The 23,633-nt window shown below is 36.6% G+C and overlaps 1 protein-coding gene across 2 annotated transcripts in view; it reads left to right on the forward strand.

Annotated features, from left to right (window-relative positions):
• Nucleotides 1-4,935, forward strand: part of LOC139120872 (ornithine aminotransferase, mitochondrial-like) — a 40,357-nt gene extending 35,422 nt beyond the window's left edge. For both annotated transcript variants that reach the window (XM_070685495.1, XM_070685496.1), the window contains exon 8: nt 3,572-4,935. In XM_070685495.1, the coding sequence (XP_070541596.1) occupies nt 3,572-3,735 (164 nt within the window). In that variant the 3' untranslated portion in view covers nt 3,736-4,935. The remainder of the gene's footprint in view (nt 1-3,571) is intronic.
• Nucleotides 4,936-23,633: the final 18,698 nt, after the last annotated feature.

A 23,633-nucleotide genomic window follows, 5' to 3' on the forward strand; every position in this document is an offset into this window, starting at 1 on the left:
TTCTGGAATAGGTAAATTACAGTATTATAATATATGATAACCAGTGTCTTTTTTGGTAAATGACAGGTATATAGCAATAGCTTTAAGGTGGCGGTAAAGGCTAGAGCGTCAGTTATAAACTTCAATAAAACTATTAAAATATAAAAGTAGTCAACATTCTCTGTGGAATAAAAAAAACTAGACATTTGGGGTCAAAGGCATTGCAGAGTTATAGCCTGTTGAAACTTCTGAAAAACTGACCAAATAAGAGGAAGTTTGGGAGTCCTTAGTGTATTAACTATTGTAGAGGTCCCCTAGCTTTTAAAAAAATGTTTGAAAAGGGAAAGTCATTTTTTGCTGTTTTTCAGGAAAGTTTGGCAAGGCAGTGCTTGCATTCAGAATGTGTGACTGCTATTGTAAATGCATTTTTAGATTTTTTGAGTGTCAAAGAGGTGTCAAAAATGAGATTAACCAAAAAGACTGCTCTGTGACTTCAAAAGAGGGGTGCAAATATGGCTTGTTTTCAACATTTTTGACAGAATAACAGTTTTTAGCTACTATAGACTATAGTCTATAGAAGCTATTGGGATGGGTATCCGTCCGGCGTCCGGCGTCAGTCTGTATGTATGTATGTATGTATGTATGTATGTATGTATGTCCGTTTGTGAGGCGTCCGTCCACTCAAATATCTTGAGAACCACAGTACTTACTGATTTGATATTTGTTGTGTAGATGAAAAATATGATTTTGAGAAACTATTTTTTTAATTTTTTGATATTATTGAAAATAGGCAAATTAATGCCAAAAAGGCGTTTTTGGTAAAAAATCTTCTTCTTCATAACCACTGGTCAGACAGCTTTGTTATTGGTATACAGGTCCCTAGGGGTAACCCAACTTAGATTTGTTCAAGTGGTGATGAAATATGCAAATCTGTAATTTAAGTAATTTTTTTGTCATTTTTGGTCAAAATTTGACTTACATTGTATGTAATTCTTGTACTGTATAAACCCTATCAATTCACCCAGAAAAAAATAATTAATATGATTTTAAATAATTGAATTAATTAGGAAATCATCAAAGCCAAAATAATTTTATTGTAGAATTATCAGAAAGTTCAACTTTTTTTGACAGTTCATAGTGAAATGCTTACCATCTTGGAGGATTAAAACATGTAAAGGCAACTTTCCTGAATCCCAACTTTGACATATTCTGAACTGTCATATATTGTGTCCTGTATGTTTAATATCTAAAAGAAATTGCTCAAAATAGTCAATAGAGATAGAGATAGAGAAAGTTCTAATTTCCATTCATGGTTGACTTGGTAAGGATAAAATAAAATTACTTTTTGAGGAAAAAAATAGAGTGGTCAATTAAAGAGTGGTCAAAGTGATAGGGTTTTTATGGTAAAGCTAGGCTGTAAGATTCCTCATGTGCTATTTATAGCAATTATGCAATCTGTGTAAACAGTGCAATGAAAGTTACATGATTCCTTATAATGCTTTTGATGACCTTGAACTTCTTAAGTTTCAAACAGTTGTCTCTTCAGTGTGCTTTCTCTGAGTATGTACAGTCTCAACTTATTCAACAGAACTTACTTACAATGTTAATTTGAAAGTTAAAATGTGCTTGGTTAATAGGATGAAAATACTGATACTTAATTTTGTATCCATGTCTATAGTAGCTTCAGGGACTTTGGCCCTATGTTTCTACATAATTTTATGCCAATTTAATCCAACCTTTGAAATGAGATATGGACATGGAATTTTTACAGCCTATTAACAAGGTTACAGACAAGATGACTATGGCACAATTTTCCTGTATCTGAAGTACTTTTTGAAAAATCACAATTTGAAATTTGAAAGAATTTTTTAATAATTTTTTGATATGTAAACCCATGTAAAATCATAAAAACAAATTTTATTTACAAATCCTGCCGTACATATCTTACAATTAATTGTGTCAATATATTTATAACTAATTTGGTAGTATTAAGTACTATCCAATTATTATTAAATTCAAATATGTAAAACAATTTGAAAAATTAAATTTTAATATTTACTGGTGTCATATTTCAAAACCATGGCTGCAAATATACACTTTTTAGCTACTATAGACTATAGTCTATAGAAGCTATTGGGATGGGTATCCGTCCGGCGTCCGTCGTCTGTCTGTATGTATGTATGTATGTATGTATGTATGTATGTCCGTTTGTGAGGCGTCCGTCCACTCAAATATCTTGAGAACCGCTGTACTTACTAATTTGATATTTGTTGTGTAGATGAAAAATATGATTTTGAGAAACTACTTTTTTTAATTTTTTGATGTTGTTGAAAATAGGCAAATTAATGCCAAAAAAGGTGTTTTTGGTAAAAAATCTTCTTCTTCATAACCGCTGGTCAGACAGCTTTGTTATTTGGTATACAGGTCCCTAGGGGTAACCCAACTTAGATTTGTTTAAGTTGTGATGAAATATGCAAATCTGTATTTTTAAGGAATTTTTTTGTCATTTTTGGTCAAAATTTGACTTACATTGTATGTAATTCTTGTACTGTGTAAACCCTATCAATTCACCCAGAAAAAAATAATTAATATGATTTTAAATAATTGAATTAATTAGGAAATCATCAAGCCAAATAATTTCATTGTAGAATTATCAGAAAGTTCAACTTTTTTTGACAGTTCATAGTGAAATGCTTACCATCGTAGAGGATTAAAACATGTAAAGGCAACTTTCCTGAATCCCAACTTTGACATATTCTGAACCGTCATTTATTGTGCCCTGTATGTTATCTAAAAGATATTGCTCAAAATAGTCAATAGAGATAGAGATAGAGAAAGTTCTAATTTCCATTTATGGTTGACTTGGTAAGGATAAAATAAAATTACTTTTTGAGGAAAAAAATAGAGTGGTCAATTAAAAGAGTGGTCAAAGTGATAGGGTTTTTATGGTAAAGCTGGGCTGTAAGATTCCTCATGTGCTATTTATAGCAATTATGCAATCTGTGTAAACAGTGCAATGAAAGTGTTACATGATTCCTTATAATGCTTTTGATGACCTTGAACTTCTTAAGTTTCAAACATTTGTCTCTTCAGTATGCTTTCTCTGAGTATGTACAGTCTCAACTTATTCAACAGAACTCACTTACAATGTTAATCAAAGATATCCACCTTCTTCATCAGTACATGTGTCACAAAAGGTTCTTCTCTACATAACACAGCAGAGCTCTGTCAACTGTTGAGTTGCTTGTTCTTTCAAAACCGCTGGTCAGACAGCTTTAATATTTGGTTTACAAGTCCCTAGGATGACCTAAGTGAGATAATTTCATACAGTCAGGAAATACTTAATTTTGTATCCATGTCTATAGTAGCTTCAGGGACTTTGGCCCTATGTTTATATTCTTTGGAGAAAGTATTAAGTAAGGGAGTTATCCTGAAAATTTGAACTAAATATCTTGATTCTAACACTTGAAACTTGACATTAACTCTGAGAAAAGGATTGGTTCAAAAATAGCCTTTACCGCTACCTTAAGAAAATTCACAACACGTGCACAATGAACCTCTGTTTAATATTGAATCATCTGTTTATCTACAGATGTCAATGCATGGAAAGTGTGTCTGCGCCTCCGTGACAATGGTCTGTTATGCAAACCTACTCATGAAGACATCATTCGGTTTGCTCCACCTCTGACTATGACAGAAGAACAACTTGAAGAGTGCGTTCACATCATATCAGATGCAATTATGTCATTCAGTTAAACTGATTTCATCCTGCAGAATAGTTTCTAGCCTTACCAACTCTCTAAAAGAGATCATATGGTAATCTTCGATAGAAATTGTTGCCATTTTAATTTTGTAATTAATAACTTCGTCACTTGTCCAACTAAACATTTATGAACATCTTAACCCCAGAAAATCCGTTGAACTAACTAGTATGTTCAACAAATAATTTGAAGGTATTATTGATTGTGAGGTTAGGTTTACATCATGTGTTGAAAATTAATATCAGAGTAGCCTGTTCAGGTGAAAATTAATCATGTTTTTCACAGCATCTAAAATGTTGTATCAAGGTAGAACTCTTAAAAAGAGGAAAAATGCACTTTATTTGATGAAAATTGCATTATCCAATGGCATTTTGAAGATACAGATTTTTGAAGAATTAAATTTTCAGCATTAATTTGGAAGGGTCTTTGTCATTATTAACCTTTGTTATATAGGAAAGACAATGGCACCAATTTAGACAAAGAAAATTGGTTAAATGTTTGTAATTTTGCCACTTCATGACCGATTTGCATCAAAGCTTCAACAAATGTTGTACTAAGTAAGACAAATTGTACAAAGTTATGTATACTTTGCATAACCACAAAAACGTTGCCATGGAACCATGATATTTTGGTATAAATTTATTCTAAACAGGGTGGTTTCAACTTTTGCGTTCACTAAAATATCTAAAACTTTGTTTTAAATGAACAAATGATAGTTGGTTATTATATTTAGAGGCCAAAATACTGGATCGAAAGGTTAATTTTGGTAAAATTTCATTTTTTAAATTTTCATTTTTGATGCCATTTCCACATTTTTCGGCCAAGTGTAATTGTGACCCCTCATTTTCAAGCTCACATACTGTCCCCTCCAACTGTGTGACTTTCATAAAGGAATATTCCACATCAACCTTGGGAGACATGTTGGCAGTTTTATGTTTGACCATCATCCCTTGGACGGTAGTGTGACACATTAGCAAAATGGCGGCCATGCTTATGCAGTGGGGCAGTGTGTGGATTTGAGGCCCATTTTCAAACTTTGATAAGTCATTACTCAATCTTGGCTAAATGTATTGGAATATTAAACTTTTCACAAGTTATAGTATATTTACTATAGAAAGCCTAGGGCTATTTATTTCTTTATTATTTTATTTGATCATACTCAAAATACTGAAAAATAAATATCATACAACTGTAATCCAGTGTGTTCTGAACATTTGTCACGTCACTGAACAGGCTTATTAGAGGAAACTATTATTTTGAACTTTTAATAAGTTTTATGACTGTTACCGTTGTAAATGATAGTCACATCTGTGTTTTGGGGAAATTCTACTGTTTCATCAGATTGGCATTGGAATACTATAAACAGTGATTGGTTGGCTGTTTAATATTGAATCATCTGTTCTTTATGTCTCAGGTCTGCATAGGTCTAACTCATTGGCTTGCTGTACCGGTAGGTCCCTCAGTGTATTAGTCCCCATAGACACCGTCTGGGGGGACTTATAGGTTTGGTCATGTGCGTGTGTGCGTCCGTCCGTTCACGCAGATATCTCAGAGATGCCTGGAGCGCTTTCATTCAAACTTTGTACACATGCACATCGATTTCTTTTGTGATACGATCCAGTATGGCCACCATGCAGCCATTTTGTAACAAGTTTTTCATGTACTGAGCCACAACTCAGACACATCTCAACCAATTTTATTGTAAGTTGGTACAAGGACATCAACCTTTGTCATACATATATGCACATCAATCTGTTCCAAAATACGATTCAATATGGCTACATGGCGGCCATTTTGTTACGATTTTTCTTGTACGGAGCCATAACTCAGGCACATCTCAACCAATTTAACTGCAAGTTGTTTCATGATACCATTCAATTTGGCTGTGTGGCGGCCATTTCGTTATGATTTTTTCATGTGCGGAGCCATAACTCAGGCACATGTCAACTGATTTTATTGTAAGTTGGTACAAGGACATCAACATTTGTCATATATAGGCCAGTGTGTGAAACTCACTCAAAATCTCTACTGGCCAAGCGGGCCAGCAACTTTAAAAAATCACTGGCCCTGAAGGAAATCAACTGGTCCGATCCTCATGTCGAATCCAAATATAGAGCAGATTTTTTACCCGCGCTCACTATAGGGGCCAAGAACATGCGATTGAAAAAATAAAAATACACTACTTCAACATCCTAACATCAAACTGTTATTTGTGCCTTTTGATTCTTTTAAAGGAAAGCAAATAAAGATGACTATTAAAGCCAAAAGTTTGGGCTAAAAAACATGAAATCAGTGAAAGGTTAAGCACAAATACATAAAACATTTTTATTTCCTAGAGCAGCCTTTTATAACAAATATTTCTAACAATGAGAAAAAGAGCGCAAGCGTAGGCTTCAAGTTGAAATATGTCCCAACACGGAAAAGTTACACGTCCAGAACTCCGATCAGGGATAGGTAAGTTTTGGCACCACAGACACTGGACCACACACAAATGGAGTCAATACAACAGTTGATTCTTTCAAAATCGATTCTGGCTAGCGCTTCTCCTCTTTGAGTGAGTCGTCAAATTCAAGGAATGTAATACAAAACAATAGGGCAACTGATGAAAAGAAATAATACTGAAGTGTTGAAACCAATGTTAAAAGACAAATCACAAATTTAAAATGTTAGCGTAATCTAGGCAAACGGCCATCAAGGTCAAATCACATTGAAGACGCGACTTTGCACAATGTTTAAATATAGGACATTTACTTTCTAGTATCAAAGTTTGACGTCCAACATATTTCTGCCATACATCACAATCTATATATCAGGTCTTATATCGAAATTAGAATTTACAAGAATGACTTGCCTTCTATCGCGGCATGCTGGGATTGTGAAATTGGCTATTATTTTACCTCAGGCTGATATATATCGGCAATTTTGGACTCTCTATAATAATCGATACTAGACAATTCTAGAATGACTTGCCTTGCGTCTCGACACACCGAATCTGTGAAATCACAGAATCTGATGTTTACTCGATATTTATAGGCGATTGGGACTCTAATATCGTCACTAGAATGACTAGCCCTCGTACCGTACTGTGTGTTATGGGCGTTACACGGCCCCCACCATGTTTATCGGATTCTGGGACAAATGTTCGATATTTATGTCGGAGATTTTGCCACCTCACAGATCTTCCAAGCCCGACTTCCTCAATCCACCTCTAACTTTGATACTAGACCATACTATACCTGTCAAATCGCGGGTAAATATCCGATGTATATCGGGGAGGTCACTACCTTACAGATCTGGCCCCGTGGTCTAGCCAAGCCCGACTTCCATAGTTTGACACAAACTTAAATTATACGATACTACACTTGTCTAAAACGGTGGATATATACCCTATATCGGAGATTTCACCACCTTGCATATCTGACCAAACAATTCTAATTTCGATACTGTTGTCCAGTAGCTGAAAATATTTGATATCATATAAAAGTGCAATGTTGAGGTGTCGAAAAACCCAGTTTATTTCGACACATGCGACACGGTCGATACCCTAAACAGTAAGACCACAACAAGATCTCGAACCTTACACATGCTTAACAAAAGGCGAGCATATTGGATAGTGCCACTACTCTCGCGAGAAAACGTGAGTAAGGTCTTTCGGCTGCCTGGTGGCCATTTAGTTACATTTTTTTTCATGTACAGGGCCATAACTCAGACATATTTCCACAAATATCATTCAAAGTTGGTGCAAGGACATTGAACTACGTCATACATACGCACATCGATTTGTTTAACGACATGTAGTAGAATCATGTCAATCATTGAATTTTCGTAATTAGGCTGATACGTCAAGAAATACTGCATCAAATTTCATGAAACTTGGTACAGATGTTAAGGTCACATTGCTTTAACATTGAATAAAGACATTTGTCAGTGTCATGGTAATTAATTTGTAATCACATATGTATAATGAACTCTTTTAATTAGAGTGATATGATTGCTCTGAAAATTTGTGTGCAAGTACCTTAGGTGAACCTTATACAGTTTTACAAATATTGTGAAGATATCCTTAATTTTGTATTTTTGCTGAATTTTTTGGTGATTTTTCTCATTTTCAGTAAAAATTCTTCTCTGAAACCGCCAGCCCAAAGGCTCTCAAATTTGGGTTTGATCTTTGCGAGGGTGTTACTCTTCTAATTTGTTGAAATTATGACAAAATTGGGAAAATTACTATTTTGGAGCAATTTTGTCATTTTTGGTCAAAAAATCTTAAACAGTATTTTCTTTTAAAAACCCCTTGACAGACAGCTTTTATATTTGGTACACAGACGTACAGAGATGACAATAGTTAGATATGTGGAAATTATCCTGAAATACACAAATTTGTATTTTTAAGACAATATTGTCATTTTTGGTCAAGAAAACTTGTTCTCAAAATTACTTGTTTGATAGCTTTGTAATTTGGTATAAAGTCCCGAGGGATGTTATTAGACAAATTTTCTGCTCAAAGTGTTGGGAAACCCCCAAATTTGTATATTTTAGGTAATTTTCTCAGTTTGTGACCTTAAATGACCTACACCAACCCAGGATATGTTGTGAGACAGTTTTGAAGGCTGTGAACATAATTTTGTTATATTTGGTATCAATTTGTAGGAAATTTTGATCCAGAAAACAAAGCTTAGGTGATTTTTTTCATTGTGGACCAATTTTTGCAACTTTTCTATGTAAGACATACAAGAACTGATGACAAATTTGGATCCAGGATAATTCCAGATGTTGTAATCACCGCCAACAGTAGAAGGCATTTCACTATCTGTGACTAACTTAAGTGCTGTTTACCTTAGAATGATAACACTCATCGCATTAATTAAAATCTCCCCAAGGTTGTAAACACATTTCCACCAAGGGATGGAACATTTGATATTCAGGAGGGGGTAGGGTCTAGAAGATTGATGAGGTAGCATTACTTTTTCACCAGATCCCTTGTACATTTTTTAACCCAGTCCCACCCTTTCTTGTTATCAAACCTTCTCTGTCAATTTTTTTGTTGTTGACATTTGCTTAGATATGTATTTAGGATCTGCTTGTCTCATTGCTATAGAAGTTGATATGCATGTTCCTAAAGATGACCTCCAGTTACCTAAGTTGGAGACCTTATTTGCTTTTGACTTTCTTGTTTTTCCTGGTTTAAATATTTCTCGAACGGACCAATTCAAACCGAATGTGAGCACACTGTCCTTGATGGTATTTTTGTTTTAGGGTGAATGTCCAGAAGCACTGCATCAAATTTTATGAAATATGGTAATCTGTCAGTGTTAATTATGATAGGATGCAAAAATGTTTGGCAACATCCTGTCAATTAATTACTAATTGACTCATTTAATGATTTTTTTGAAATGGTTTTGAAATGGATGGTTTTTCTTACTTATTGACACGATGATCTTGTCTATAAGAAGGATTTTTCCCTTATTTGCACAATGATCGTGCAAATATGCAGTTTTTCTGACTTATTGACATAATGACCGTGTCTATAAGAAGCATTTTCCACTTATTTGCACGATGATCATGCAAATACGCAGTTTTTCCTACTAACTGACACGATGATCCTGTCTATATGACGACATTGATCAGCATAGTGGTTGATCTCAGCTGGTATTTTTGTCAGATGCTCCGGGGTAAAATAAAACTATAAAATATCTTTCGCTGATTTATCATTGAAATCATAATTTATTCCCGAATCTCCACTAAATTCAAAGTCATCAACTTCAGTAAGATTGTGTGTCCACTCAATCGCGTCGTCCTCACTAACGCTACACTCAGTGTGACAGTTTTCGGACAGGGCAGTGAATTTCGCACAAAGTCGTTTCGTAAATGACCAGCAATACGAAATCTTATTACCATACCTTTCGAAACTTTATTGTGGTTATCCTCAAACTCAGTTGATACGACGAGAGTGGTATTTCGGGGTCAAAGTTGCCAAAGTTTTGACCCCATGTTGAAGGTGTAACAATCGGACTGCAATCCCAGAAATCGGACGTCGTGTTTGGAATGTGATTAGGAGCTAAGTATTGATAATTTGAAACTTCAAACCACCGATTTTTAATTTCGGTGTGTTTAGAAAACTGTATATAAGAATATTTCGTGATAATTAGTTATGTTTAATTCATGGACGATTCAACTATATTTCGACGTGTATAGCGCTTAGATATCGGACACGGGCTGTCTCTGTGTGTTGCTTGTATAGTACGGTGTGGCTAACTTCGCTAAGTTTGTTCAGTGAGTATTACTTATAATTGTTTCCATTGCATATTTTGTTTGTATTAGAATCGCACAGGCATTATTTAATAAAAACAGCGAGTATATTTCATCGTATGGAATTATTTACCTGTCAAGTTTTTACGCGGTAAGTCACTTACTACATTTACACATGCTAAATATTGTCTGTCCGAAAACTTGTACACTTTTTACGTTCATTAAATGTACTTTTTTCTCGAAACATCTGCGCAGTTTTCGTTAAAACTACATGCAATCGCAGCGAACAATGGAAAGAACATTTTCAAAATCATTATTCTCCCCCACGTTCAAAATTCAATGCCAAATCAGGACTTTAGTCAAAATTTCAGTTACTTTGACCTGACGGCAGTATGTTGACAGTATCACTGACGCGGTATCAGACGACAATTTGTGACCGCCGCTCGTAGCGAACTCAATAGCTTCTACCAAAAAAACTGTCGAAAACGGGACAACAGTGTCACCTGACTTAAGCTCCAGGTATGTGAGAGGTCTGAAATCGGCAGTCTGCGCCCTAAACTGCGCTAGCGCATTTCAATTTGCGCTATCAATCTGCGCTCCTATTCTGCGCTATCAAACTGCGCTCCCATTCTGCGCTATCAAACTGCGCTCCCATTCTGCTATGGAATGTTGTAAGTTTAGTTTTGTAGCTGCGACATTTACGAAACTAACGCGATATAAATCCGTGGCACTTTGCCACAGATTGATAAAGCTGCCAGCCAGATCGTAGGACATATCAGTGTCGAAATATATTTGTATTTACTTGTAACTTTATAGCTGTCGGTTGCCTCCCACCATCATGCCATTGCCAACACTTTGCAACACTATTTTTCATAATATTAGAAAACTTTTCAGTATTTTCCTAATGTATTTTAAAATCTTCGACGTATGTCAGGACTGTCAGGACGACTGGTTATGAGTAACGTAAGATCGAATTTATTTCCGGTACAATCACGACATAAATACATTCTGTGGACAGTGGATCCGACACAAAAGATATGTGAAGTAGTAAAAATTAGATGATTTTCTTTCTCGTATAAGGAGGTCGGGAAGTGATCAAGTAGTGTAAAGCTCAAAGTCAAGTTCTGACTAAAATTATGTTACTATCCCCATGGTTAGACCATAGAGGTAGGAAGACCTCCCTGGTTAGACGTTGCTGCTAGTCGACGGTGACTATTTCCCCGAGTCCAACAATGCACAGCAGAGTGAGTGGCAGGGCTGGCGACGCAACCCTGCAACATGGAATGGCACAAGTGGATACAAAATTATGTATACGTTAGCATCACGATTTTCAACTTCTTTTCTGACGATTTCTTTGTCGATACTGAGAATTTCTGTTCATGTTCTCAGAAACGTTTGAACCCGACAGATCATACATGTTAGCGACTTCCGAGATGATTGACAAGTCTACGTCCATGACGTCAAGCCTGCCGACGCGGTGGGTGACTTGTCGATGACGTAAGACTGACGAGGTGTGAAGTAGGGTGTACGTACTCGGTTTCAAATCTTCAAAAGTATCACTTGAAGTTGATCTTTTTGTGAAAGGAATCTTCTCATATTGTGTTCATTTTAATGTTTCGACATTTGGATATTCTTTGAATTCTACTCACTACATGATATGTTGATAAACTAGTAACACTGTTGTTTGTGTCGGAATGAGCAAGTGAATTGAGCAGTTTTTACATCGTCTTTGATTTCCCGACATTTTCACAAACTAGCCATGTAAGGGAGAGAATAAAGCTTACAACCAGAACATCAAGGAAATCATCTACAAGGGAATCCAGTGTTACTCATATCAGTAAATTACATCATGTTTGTTTCTTGGAAGGTTATGACACATAGATGCACGTCCATGCAGCGGCAATTTTATAAGGGCGGCAACCGTTCATTATTTAATTGTTCAAACTTGTACATACAGTTCAAATTTTGTGAGTAATAAAACTTCCCTACGCATCTATCAGTACATTTTACGTGAACTTATTTTTGTTAGAAAGTAAAATCGTGAAAAAATGCAAACAAATCGCATTTCACAAGGCTTTAGGAGAGGTTACATATGCAATTTTCGACATTCAAAATCAAAAAACGGCCAACGCATTTCGATCAAAGCTCATGCAGTACAACAGCAGCACGATCTCGTCCCGTACAACTCGATACTGGGAAACATTGATATTTTTCACCTTTCGTTAACATACATGTAAACGAACTTCAAACGAAATTGCAATCATATCATTGTCGCTACACTGCACGGCTCGGTGATCATGCAGAAGTCGGACTTTTCAACTCTCCGGGGATCGGATTTACAATGGGGATACACTATTAGTTTTACCGCCGTAGAGGCACCTGTCTCATTTACGATATCGATCAGCTATCTCTATAGGTTACTTTATTAAATAAAGATCCATCGTGTGCTAAACAGTGTAACCTGAAATCTGGTAACAGTTGTGTAACAAGCCATCGAATATGTTCCCAGCGAAACTGATAGTGATTTTGTAGCTCATTCTTTACTATTTTTCATAGTTTTTGGTAGCCGTTAACAGACACTTCGTGTTCGTGTCGGCTACATGGACGATCTGCCCAACGATAGCCTAAATTCGAGTGAACAACCGTTTTCAAAGTTTTTGGCAAGTGGGGCACAAGATGTCGGAATGGAAGATCACCGTGACGTTTTCGGCAAGGCTATTGACAAAGGTTGAGACGACCCAAACTAGCCAAAATTAGCCAACCACCATAAACCACCATAAACGACCAATATCATCAAGTAAACGACCTAAAATAAGCACAGGGATGAAATATGTCTCAGATTTCTGGAGAAACCGCCCCAAAAACGGCGAAAACCAGCCGGCATTTTCGATCATTGCAAATTCCTATACATGCCATCAACGAGTTAAGGGGTTCGGTTTGTTTCTTCAATAGAGGGCGCTGTGCAAGATTGTTACTGCTTTTACAACGTAAAGTGTAGCACAGGGAATTTCCCCGTTGTCGTGTTTAGTGGCTTACCAAGGAATGAGATCAAAGTTTTTTAGTTTATTACATTTTTACAGCTCATTCACATTTTTTTTGATACCAACATTAATTTATTTGAATAAATTCTACAAACCAAATATTAAGATAACATGTGCCGTGGCCCTGGTTCCATACATGTACATACACATACCTGCATATATGTGCATGCATGCATGCATGCACACAAACATATATATGCGTGCATGCAGGTTACCATGGAAAGTTGAAGATCTAGCAAATAACAGATTAAGTGGGTGGTCGCTTTAAAAAAACAGCGCCCTCACATGGCCATATTGATACAAGGGCATATTACAGGAAACATGCATGTCCATACATACATACATACATACATACATACATACATACATACATACATAGGCAGGCTGACAGATAATGAATGTAGACTCGGACTCTAAGCACGTGGCATTATCAACATCACGCAGGACTTTCAACTGCATAAAGGTTTTAATTTCAAAAGTTTGAAGCTTTAATTTTTTTCACAAACAAGTCATCATCAATAATACAGCTGCATCCACCTGATAGAGGTGTTTGAATTATCATGGTGACTGAATAACACATGTAGTAGACTTGTGCTTCAAAATACATGAAACAATAAAAAAAATTCTTCATTCACTTGGCTGGATGTACTCAAAGTGGATCCATTTTTCAATTACACATATTACCCACAGCAGACATGGCATTAAATGGCAAGATAGAACTGCTTTGAAAAAGCGCCCTCCTTCGGTGAGCCCAGTTACGATGCTGAAGTTATTTTCGTTTTCAGTTGTGTCATCGAAATGAGCCCCCACAACTTGGTAATTGATAGTACCAACAACATGGCTGCCCGCAATTCTGTCGACGGTTTCTCCAGAAGGTGGAGTTTTATTGTATCCCTGAATACCTAGAATGTTTGTTTTAGGTCGTTTACTTGATGATATGGGTCGTTTTTGGTGGTTTATGCTGGTTTGGCTAATTTTGGCTAGTTTGGGTCGTCTCAACCTTTGTCAATAGCCTTTTCGGCAATATCATCTCTTCCTACCTCCATGGCAATGGAGATGAACTTAGAAACATTAGAAACATAGTGGTAGTGCCAGTGGCCACCCCCGGCAGCCACAACTCTGTAATCTCGCCACTTGCTTGCATTTTTGGGGGTGGTCACGGCACTCAGTGGAATATAGACTTTTGACCAGTAGTAATAGAGTTACCCCTACTTGACCCAAACACCGTGGTGCACGCATGTATTTATTTCTATACCGGAGACGGCAACATTTAAAACCGCAACCACATCTTTGCTAAACCTGGTTTAAATCCAATTTTCGAACGTTTAGCTAGTAGATTAACTGTATACTGTTGTCTCAACAGTTACAATCTGGTTACCAGAGTACACAGTCAAGATGAAGATGTCAGAACTTGTGAAAATCCAATTTTCGAACGTTTAGCTAGTAGATTAACTGTATACTGTTGTCTCAACAGTTACAATTTGGTTACCAGAGTACACAGTCAAGATGAAGATGTCAGAACTTGTGAAAATCCAATTTTCGAACGTTTAGCTAGTAGATTAACTGTATACTGTTGTCTCAACAGTTACAATTTGGTTACCAGAGTACACAGTCAAGATGAAGATGTCAGAACTTGTGTAAAAATGTCTATCAGATCGAGACCAGTGTGCTGTCGTCGCGCGCGATCGCGTTGGACATTCACTTGTTCTTGACTTACGTTGTCTACTTCCCGTCTCGCGCGGCAATTTATGCATGTTCTTTGTGAAAAATGATTGTCAAGTTCATGTCAGCGCCGACATCTGTGCACGGTCCCTCCACAAATTTGTGGAGGGACCGTGATCTGTGCAAACGGGACGTCGGTTGTAGTTTTCCTACCTCAAGATGAACACATCTAACTCTTGACAACATAAAATGTTGTATTTTCTTATAATTAATAGCTTTTGCACCGCGCTGCAAACCTGTCGCCCTTTGTTACGACGGGAGAGATTGACTCGTGTTATTTTTTCAAACTTTATTTATATGTGTTCTTCTACCGATTTTAGCTGATAGTTTGCCATTTCACATGCAGTAATATTTCAGGAATTTCCCGGTACGATGTGACCCAACACTTTTCCCAAAAAGAAAATCCTGGCAGTTTTCGTTTTGTTTTGGAGAGAATGTATAGTAGGACCGGATTATCGAGCAACGAAAATCGTGGCATGTTGGTCGAGATCAAGCGTCGCAGCGTCTTTTAAGCGTCTGAAAGTACATTTTCAGGTCACTTGAACTGGTTTACTTCCTTCCTTCCGGTATATAGGGCCACCCCACCCCCCCTCCGCGCTCAGATCCATCTTGTGTATATCCGTCAGCCAAGCGTACGTACAGGATCTACCGATGTACGGTCGATTTTAAGTTGGAATAAGTTAAATTTAGTTCGAACTTATTTTAAATTCTCAGTCAGAACAGTAAGCTCATTCAAAAAGGCTTGGCTAGAATAACATTTGAACGAGATCGTGCGCTACTTCATTTCTGTATAGATGACCGAATATGTTGAATAAAATACGCGTGTCATCTTCCTTGAGTACGGGGACAGATGATGAAGCCGTGTCGGTGTGAATAATGCATATTGCATGGAAAGTTTTTGTATTTTCATCGACCGGTCATCCTTTAACGGCTAGTTTTATGCACATATTTGCACTTCAATGAGTTTTAACATTGAAAACCACTAACTTGTGGGCCACAATTCGAAAACCACTAACTGTGGGCCACAATTCAGCATGACAACACACACGTCCTAGCTGTTCAGTGCACTCACAATCACATTGATTGTGAACCTGTCAACTAGCGGCCGAGTGAAAGTACAACCTTACTGAACCTGTATGTACACACCTATTTGATTTACAGGGGACTGTGTTACGGAGATACTTTATCTCAGACAAAGGTTAATGAACCTAGCGGTCATTGATACCAGTAAAATGGTCAATTAAAACAACAAGTCAATTACGTTTGCATATTAATGGAAACCTGTCAATTTAAGATCAAGACCTGTATTGATGTTTATGATTGGATGTATCATTTTATCTTTAATTCATGTCTATCGTATGATCAAAGCCACGCCTTAAAGATAACGTTTAAAATCCCATTCTAAAACAATACAAGTAAGATTAGATTGGAATAGAGAGAGAGGAACACAGCGGACCCGGGACATTTAGACTATGGGAGAAGCGTATCTTGGGCGATGGCAACTGTCAAGCTTGTCTACAGAGAAATAAAGTCTATGTAGTACCAACGAACTCTAAACGTCTCGTGTAGTCAATACACTGAAGATCCCCAGGTTACCTCTCAGCAGCCAAGGCGAGTTCAACATATAAACTCCCCATGAAAGAACGAATAGTAAAAGGGTGATCGAAACGGAAGTTACTACTATGAAGAAAAATACTGATAGTAACAACTGTCTACTGATTCTACAATATGTATATTTCAAAAAATTGAATTTTCCGAGTCAATGAATGAGCCGGACGGGGCGAGGGTTTGTAGAGCGACAGTCACCGTCCAGTCCGAGGGACGTAAATGTCGGGACTGTTTCAAACCGCGGATACGTGGTTAAGTTAAGTGGTTGTGTCGTTTCTATCACACTGATACATGTAGTTTACATGTTTGGAAAGTCAAAAAAGTACGTAGGTGTATATGTCGAGAAGGCAGAATTTTGAAAGGTCAACCCTATCTCCACGTAGATCTAGCAGCCATCGATGATACAGGACTGGCTACCAGGGTCCTAACTGCAGCTCAACAAACAAACAGCCTTACAAACAACAGCCAAGAATGTGAACTCAAGAGAATTTTGGTCTCTTGTTAAAGGAAAATCAGCTCCAGTGTCCCAGAACATACAATATGATGATTGGTTTGGATACTTCTCAACATTGTTAAATACTCCAGGTTTTGAAAACGAGGATTTTGTTCCGTTTCACGAAGAAATTAGGGATTTTTGAGGAAAATGAGGACAATTTTTTGAATATCGATGTAGATGACTTGAATTTGCCAATTGTAATTGATGAAGTAGACCATTGTATCAAGAAACTTAAGTGTGGTAAAACCTCAGGTCTGGATGGTGTATCACCAGATGTTTTCAAGGCTTGTACACCTATTGCTAGAGAAATATAAATTTTACTATAACCCAAACGGGATTCGAACCCCCACACACTCACGGCAACATCGCCTAGCTGCTAGGCCTCACACAAAACCAGTCGGCCACTGTTTCCAACCCATAAAGAGTTGGTCACAGTAACCGACTTAGATGTTGCAATTCTGTGCGCGACCGAACAACACGGTGTGCGTGGAGCAGACGACAAACAGACACAGTACACAGTACACACACACATATAGTAATCGGAAAAGTACGAAGCTTTTTACTGAGCTATCAGACAGCCTCGGGGACAAGTAAATATCCACCAGCAGGACTGTCCACTCAGGTTAAAGAAATATAAATTTTACTATAACCCAAACGGGATTAGAACCCCCACACACTCACGGCAACATCGCCTAGCTGCTAGGCCTCACACAAAACCAGAAATGATGTGTAAACTTTTTAATGCTGTTTTATATTCTGGTCACTTTCCGTCTGCCTGGGTGCAAGGTATTATAACTCCAATTTATAAAAAAGGTGACAATAATTGTGCTGGCAACTACAGAGAGGTAACTCTGCTTCCTATTATGGGAAAAATTTTCTGTAGTATCCTTGATAACAGACTTCGCATATGGCTCGAGAAAATGTATCCAATTGTTGATGAGCAGGCTGGCTTTAGGAAAACATACTGTACTTCAGATAACATATACATTTTATACACCATTATTTACAAGTACTCGGCACACACGAGAAGTATATTATATATAGCATTCATTGACTTTGAAAAAACATTTGACAGAATTGATCATTACTGTATGTTTTATAAGCTTATTCAGTGTGGGATTTCTTGTAAATTTTACAGAGTTGTTCTGTCAATGTATAGCAATGTAAAATCATGTGTCAGAACCCCGTCAGGTTTTACAGATTTCTTTGATTGCAGTTTTGGTGTACAACAGGGATCAGTATTGTCACCCCTTTTATTCACACTTTTTGTAAATGACATTGGAATTACTCTAGCTGATACGCACCAGTATTCTGGTGTCGAAATTGGTATTTTAAGAATTTTGTATTTGCTCTTTGCAGACGACCTTACTATGATCAGCAGCTCAAAGATAGGATTGCAGCGCTTGTTTGATCAATTGTATCTTTATTGCTCAAAGTGGAAACTTACTGTTAATACTAGTAAAACCAAAGTTATAGTTTTTAGGAGGGGTGGTGGTCTTCGAAAGTATGAAAATTGGTCGTATAATAATCAGCCTGTTGCTGTAACTTCTTTTTATAGCTATCTTGGCATTGTCCTATCCTGGACCGGTCGTTGTTTCAAGGACAAAAAACTCTTAGCGAACAAGCTAACAGAGCCTTATATGGTCTGATCAGTTGTCTTTTTAAATTTGGTCCACTGCCTGTTACTATTGCCTTGAAAATATTTGACTGCAAAATACTCCCCATTTTACTTTATGGTGCTGAAATCTGGGGCTTCCACTATGCTCCAGATATTGACAAAACTCACAATAAGATACTGCGCTATGTACTTCAACTATACAGCAATACATCCATTACTGCTATGAGAGGGGAGTAGGGTAGACCAACATTGACAGTAAATATTTATTGTAAAATCATTAGATACTGGTTAAGAATTTTGAAAATGGATAGAAATAGAATTGTATACCGATGCTACGAATTTCAAAAAAGTAAGATAGATGTTAATAGGTATGACTTATGGGCCAGGGGAGTGAGAGGCTTGTTGCAGAATTATGGTTTTGGTGAAGTCTGGGAACAACAAGGGGTTGGTAATGAAACCTTGTTTTTACGGCTTTTTAAACAAAGGTGTAGTGATATCGATGCACAATATTGGCTGAATGATATCAACAATAGTAGCAAACTTTATCTTTATTCCTCCTTCAAAAAAGAGCTGGTATTAGAGCCATACTTGACCTGTATAGATAACCCTGTTTTCAGACATGCTCTTTGTAGTTTTAGAACTTCATCACACACTCTTAGGATAGAGACAGGTCGTTGGAATAATATTCCAAGACAAGATAGACTATGTGAGTTGTGTAATTTGCAGGCACTGAGGCAGTAGAAGATGAGTACCATTTTCTACTCGTATGTCCGACGTATAATGACTTGAGAGCTAAGTACTTGTCTTCCTATTATTTTAACCTTCATGTAATGTACAAATTCAAGATACTTCTTTCATCACAAAATACTGCCACATTGAGGAAACTGAGTAAATATATTTTTCTAGCAACAAAACGTAGGAAAGAACTTACCATCGATGCGTAAGTTAAGCAATACAGTTGTATTCTCTGATGCTTATTTATTTGTAAATAAGTTGTTCTTTTTTTTTCTCTCTCTCTCTTTTTGTGGATGCAATTATTGCATTGACTAGCGATCTGTAAGCAACATTACTGCTACTATTTGTACATATTGGCCGGAGGCCACAAGTACTGAATAAACTGAAATTGAATATGAGGTAACATGACCTGTAAAATGCTATCGATACGGAGCGAAGTGAGTGTAACTAACAGCATGTCACTAAATGTCCGAAAACTGAGGTCGTCCGAAAACTGTCACACTGAGTGTACTACTACCTGTACAAGAGCTACCTTGGTTACTTGAGTCGTCGCTGTCGGCTGAAAAGTACAACTCGGCTTCGTCATCTGAGCTATGTCCAGCTAACCTTGCTAATGGTATGTTGTCCTCGATAACAGACTTTGTAAATCCTTCAAATTTGGAGTCTGAATCAGACGAAGAATAAAATATATTGGCAATAACGTTACCTAACATGATGTTGTTCCACAGGGTACAGGGGACAGTCCCCTGGGGTGGGGAGGAAGGTGTTTTTGTGCAACGGTTTACCTTATTTGATTTTATTAATTTTGACTATGATATTTCAAATAAAGAGTTCAACTCTACACCGTCTGACTGCTTTATTATTACCAACAAGTCCTTATCTCCTCTCCAACTTGTGTATACACCTCTGTAATTGCTCCGAAAACATTGCCAACTTGCTAATCCGCTGTCCGTATCAGCGGATTAAGTGATTGAGTCAACACCACAGCCGTCCCACACGCATTAAAATAAGGAAAGGGTTGAAGATCACAGACACAGTGTCACGATGTCGTCCGTAAAACTAGTGGACGCTTAAAATATTCATGAATTCGTAAATCAACAGGAAGGTAAACAACTTATTATTCATAAATAAACGATAAAGGAGCTCCCTAGTGACCGGCCATTGAGAGAAATTACTGAAAAAAGTCGAAATTAACATAGGGGCATTTCTGTCGGAAGTTGTGTAGGAAAAGTTTTTTCTTACATTCTAAATGAAAGGCTAAATAGTTTTTTAGATGACAATCATATTATACATAATAATCAAGCTGGATTTCGCAAAAACCATCGCACAATAGATCACATATTTACCCTGAAGACAATAATACATAAATATATTAACAATAAGTAGAACATTTATGTTTGTTTTGTTGACTTTGCTCAGGCTTTCGACTCGGTATGGAGAGTTGGTCTTTTCCATAAACTTCTCAAAAATAACATTAATGGCAAATTATACAGACTTATAAAACACATGTACACCAACACAAAAATACACATCAAAACAAATAATTTTATCTCGCCCAGCCTGAAAGTTGAAAAAGGAGTAAAACAGGGCTGTGTTCTAAGTCCTAGTCTGTTCAATTTATATGTCAATGACTTAAAAACAAATCTAGACAAAGTAAATACTCAACCACCAGTGTTGAATAATACCCCAGTTAACTCATTATTTTACGCTGATGACCTAGTCTTAATCTCTACTTCAAAAGAAGGTTTGCAGAGGGAGTTAAATACACTACACACATTTTGCTCCAATTGGAAACTTGATGTTAATTTACAGAAAACCCAAGCAATTAATTTTAGTAAATCTCCTTTGGTAGATAAACACTTATTTAACTATGGTAGTACATGCATCAAATCTGTTAAGAGCTATACATACTTAGGACTGACAATTAAATCAAACGGTAGTTTTAGTGACACAATTACAAATTTGGCTGATAAAGCAGCAAAATCTTTGTATAGTTTAAAAAGGGTTTCATTGCACAACAAAAAGATAAAATTTTCCCTACATCTTTTCAATGTTTTCATTAAACCTGTTTTACTGTATGGCTCAGAGATTTGGGGACAAGATTTCATGGATTACAAGAAGTGGGATAAATCAGCAATTGAAAAAACTCACCTCAAATTTTGTAAGAACATTTTACAGTGTAATAGACAAGCTTGTAATGCCGCTGTGAGGGGTGAACTAGGACAATTCCCACTTCTACTTGAGATCAAACTTAATATTGTTAAACACTGGCTTCATATCGTACAACTGCCACATTGTAATCTTGCTAAAGAAGCTTTTCTGGGGCAAATGGTAAACAATACTAATAATAGATCCTGGTTTAACTGTTTAAGTGCTTTAATTAAAGACAATGGAATGGACTTTCTCCTTGATAAAGCTCCATCACTTAAACACCACAAAGTTATAACTGGTTTAATGAAAACAAATTTAACAATTATGAAGTCTTTTGGAAAAAGTTGATCACTGATGAAGATAGTAAACTAAGAATGTATGCCAAAATAAAACGTAATTTTAGATTAGAACCCTACTTAACACAGTTGCAAGGTGAGAAAAGAAAATTGCTCACCAAACTTCGCATTAGCAATCATGATCTAGCAATTGAAAAAGGGAGACACACTGTTCCAAAAACCCCAATTACTGAAAGATACTGCAATCAGTGTAACACCAACAGTATTGAAGATGAAACACACTTTTTATTAGTCTGTGAGAAATACACAGTCCAAAGAGAGAAATTTTTCAGTAAAATCAATTTCCCAAATGATACAACTGAAAATCAGCTTATTTCTCTACTAACAAAACAAGAGTTATCTTTTAATGGACAACTTGCAGATTATATTTTTACTTTATATAAACAAAGAAATACCTAGTTATATTTATTACTAGCTACTATTATTGTACTGTAATACTTTATTGAAGAAAATTTGAACTTATTTTTGTATCACACTTTTATTGCCACAAATGTGATGTAAATCCTATATTTACAAGCAAGCAATAAAAATATTATTATTATTATTATAAGGGTTCTACTTCCGACTTCCGCTCTTACGGATGACATCGGACCATGACCGACTCAAAAATGTAGGTTGGTTTTCTGGCTCAGGGTGACCATTTTAGACGGCGTATTTTGGTGTGTAACAGTTCTTCGGTATAGTGATACTTTTGATAGTCGTTAAATTTCGATTGACTTCTATATCTGCTCAAGATTTGCGTTTTTTGTGACACTGTGTCTGAGATCTTCAACCCTTTTCTTATTTCACTACTGTGTGGGACGGCTGTGGTGTTGACTTAATAAGCTAATCCGCTGATACGCTCAGTCATTAACAAGTTGGCAATGTTTGCGCAGCAATTAGAGTGGTATGTGCACTGGTTGAAGAGGAGATAAGGAATTGTAGGTATTGGAAACACAGTCAGCCAGTTTGGAGTCGAAAGCAAGTTGGCAATGTTTTTGGAGCAATTACAATTTACAGTGGTGTATACATAAGTTGGAGAGGAGATAAGGACTTGTCGGTAATAATAAAGCAGTCAGACGGTGTGAGTTGAACTCTTTATTTGAAATATCACAGTCAAAATTAATAAAATCAAATAAGGTAAACCGTTGCACAAAAATCACCTTCCTCCCCACCCCAGAGGACTGTCCCCTGTACCCTATGGTTGTTCTTGTCTTCAGCCACCATATTTAAATTTTCATTCACAAAATTTCAGCAAACTTCAAATTCTGACCGCTGACCTGACTTCCGTACTTGGTAAACAGTGAATGATGTAAGACTATAAATAATGGCGCGAATTTCTAGACATTTGAATTTGGGTACCCCCCATTTGAAGCGATGACATCATAACAACTAGTCAAAGGTCGCCTATGTAAATAATATGCATTGATGCGCCTTCAGGCAGCAAGGGAGTCTGATAGGTGGGGCGCCTACCGGCGCCAAAGGGTTAAAGACGCCCATTGGTTTTAAATACCGGATTACATGAAAGGACGCTCATTATGCAAAGAAAGTACTTTTTCAGTAAAATCAATTTCCCAAACGACGATACTGAAAATCAGCTTATTTCTCTACTAACAAAACAAGAGTTATCTTTTAATGAACAACTTGCAGATTATATTTTTACTTTATATAAACAAAGAAATACCTAGTTATATTTATTATTAGCTACTATTATTATACTGTAATACTTTGTCTTTATTGAAGAAAATTTGAACTTATTTTTGTATCACACTTTTATTGCCACAAATGTGGTGTAAATCCTATATTTACAAGCAAGCAATAAAAATATTATTATTATTATGCAAAGAGACACCTTGCGAGTAGCTTGAACTGAGAGCTCCAGAGATTGCGGTTTTTGCGTGTTTTTAATGAAAATTTATGAAATGGGAATGCTCTACATCT

Source organism: Ptychodera flava, chromosome 20 (assembly GCF_041260155.1).
Source record: "Ptychodera flava strain L36383 chromosome 20, AS_Pfla_20210202, whole genome shotgun sequence".
Taxonomy (NCBI): domain Eukaryota; kingdom Metazoa; phylum Hemichordata; class Enteropneusta; family Ptychoderidae; genus Ptychodera; species Ptychodera flava.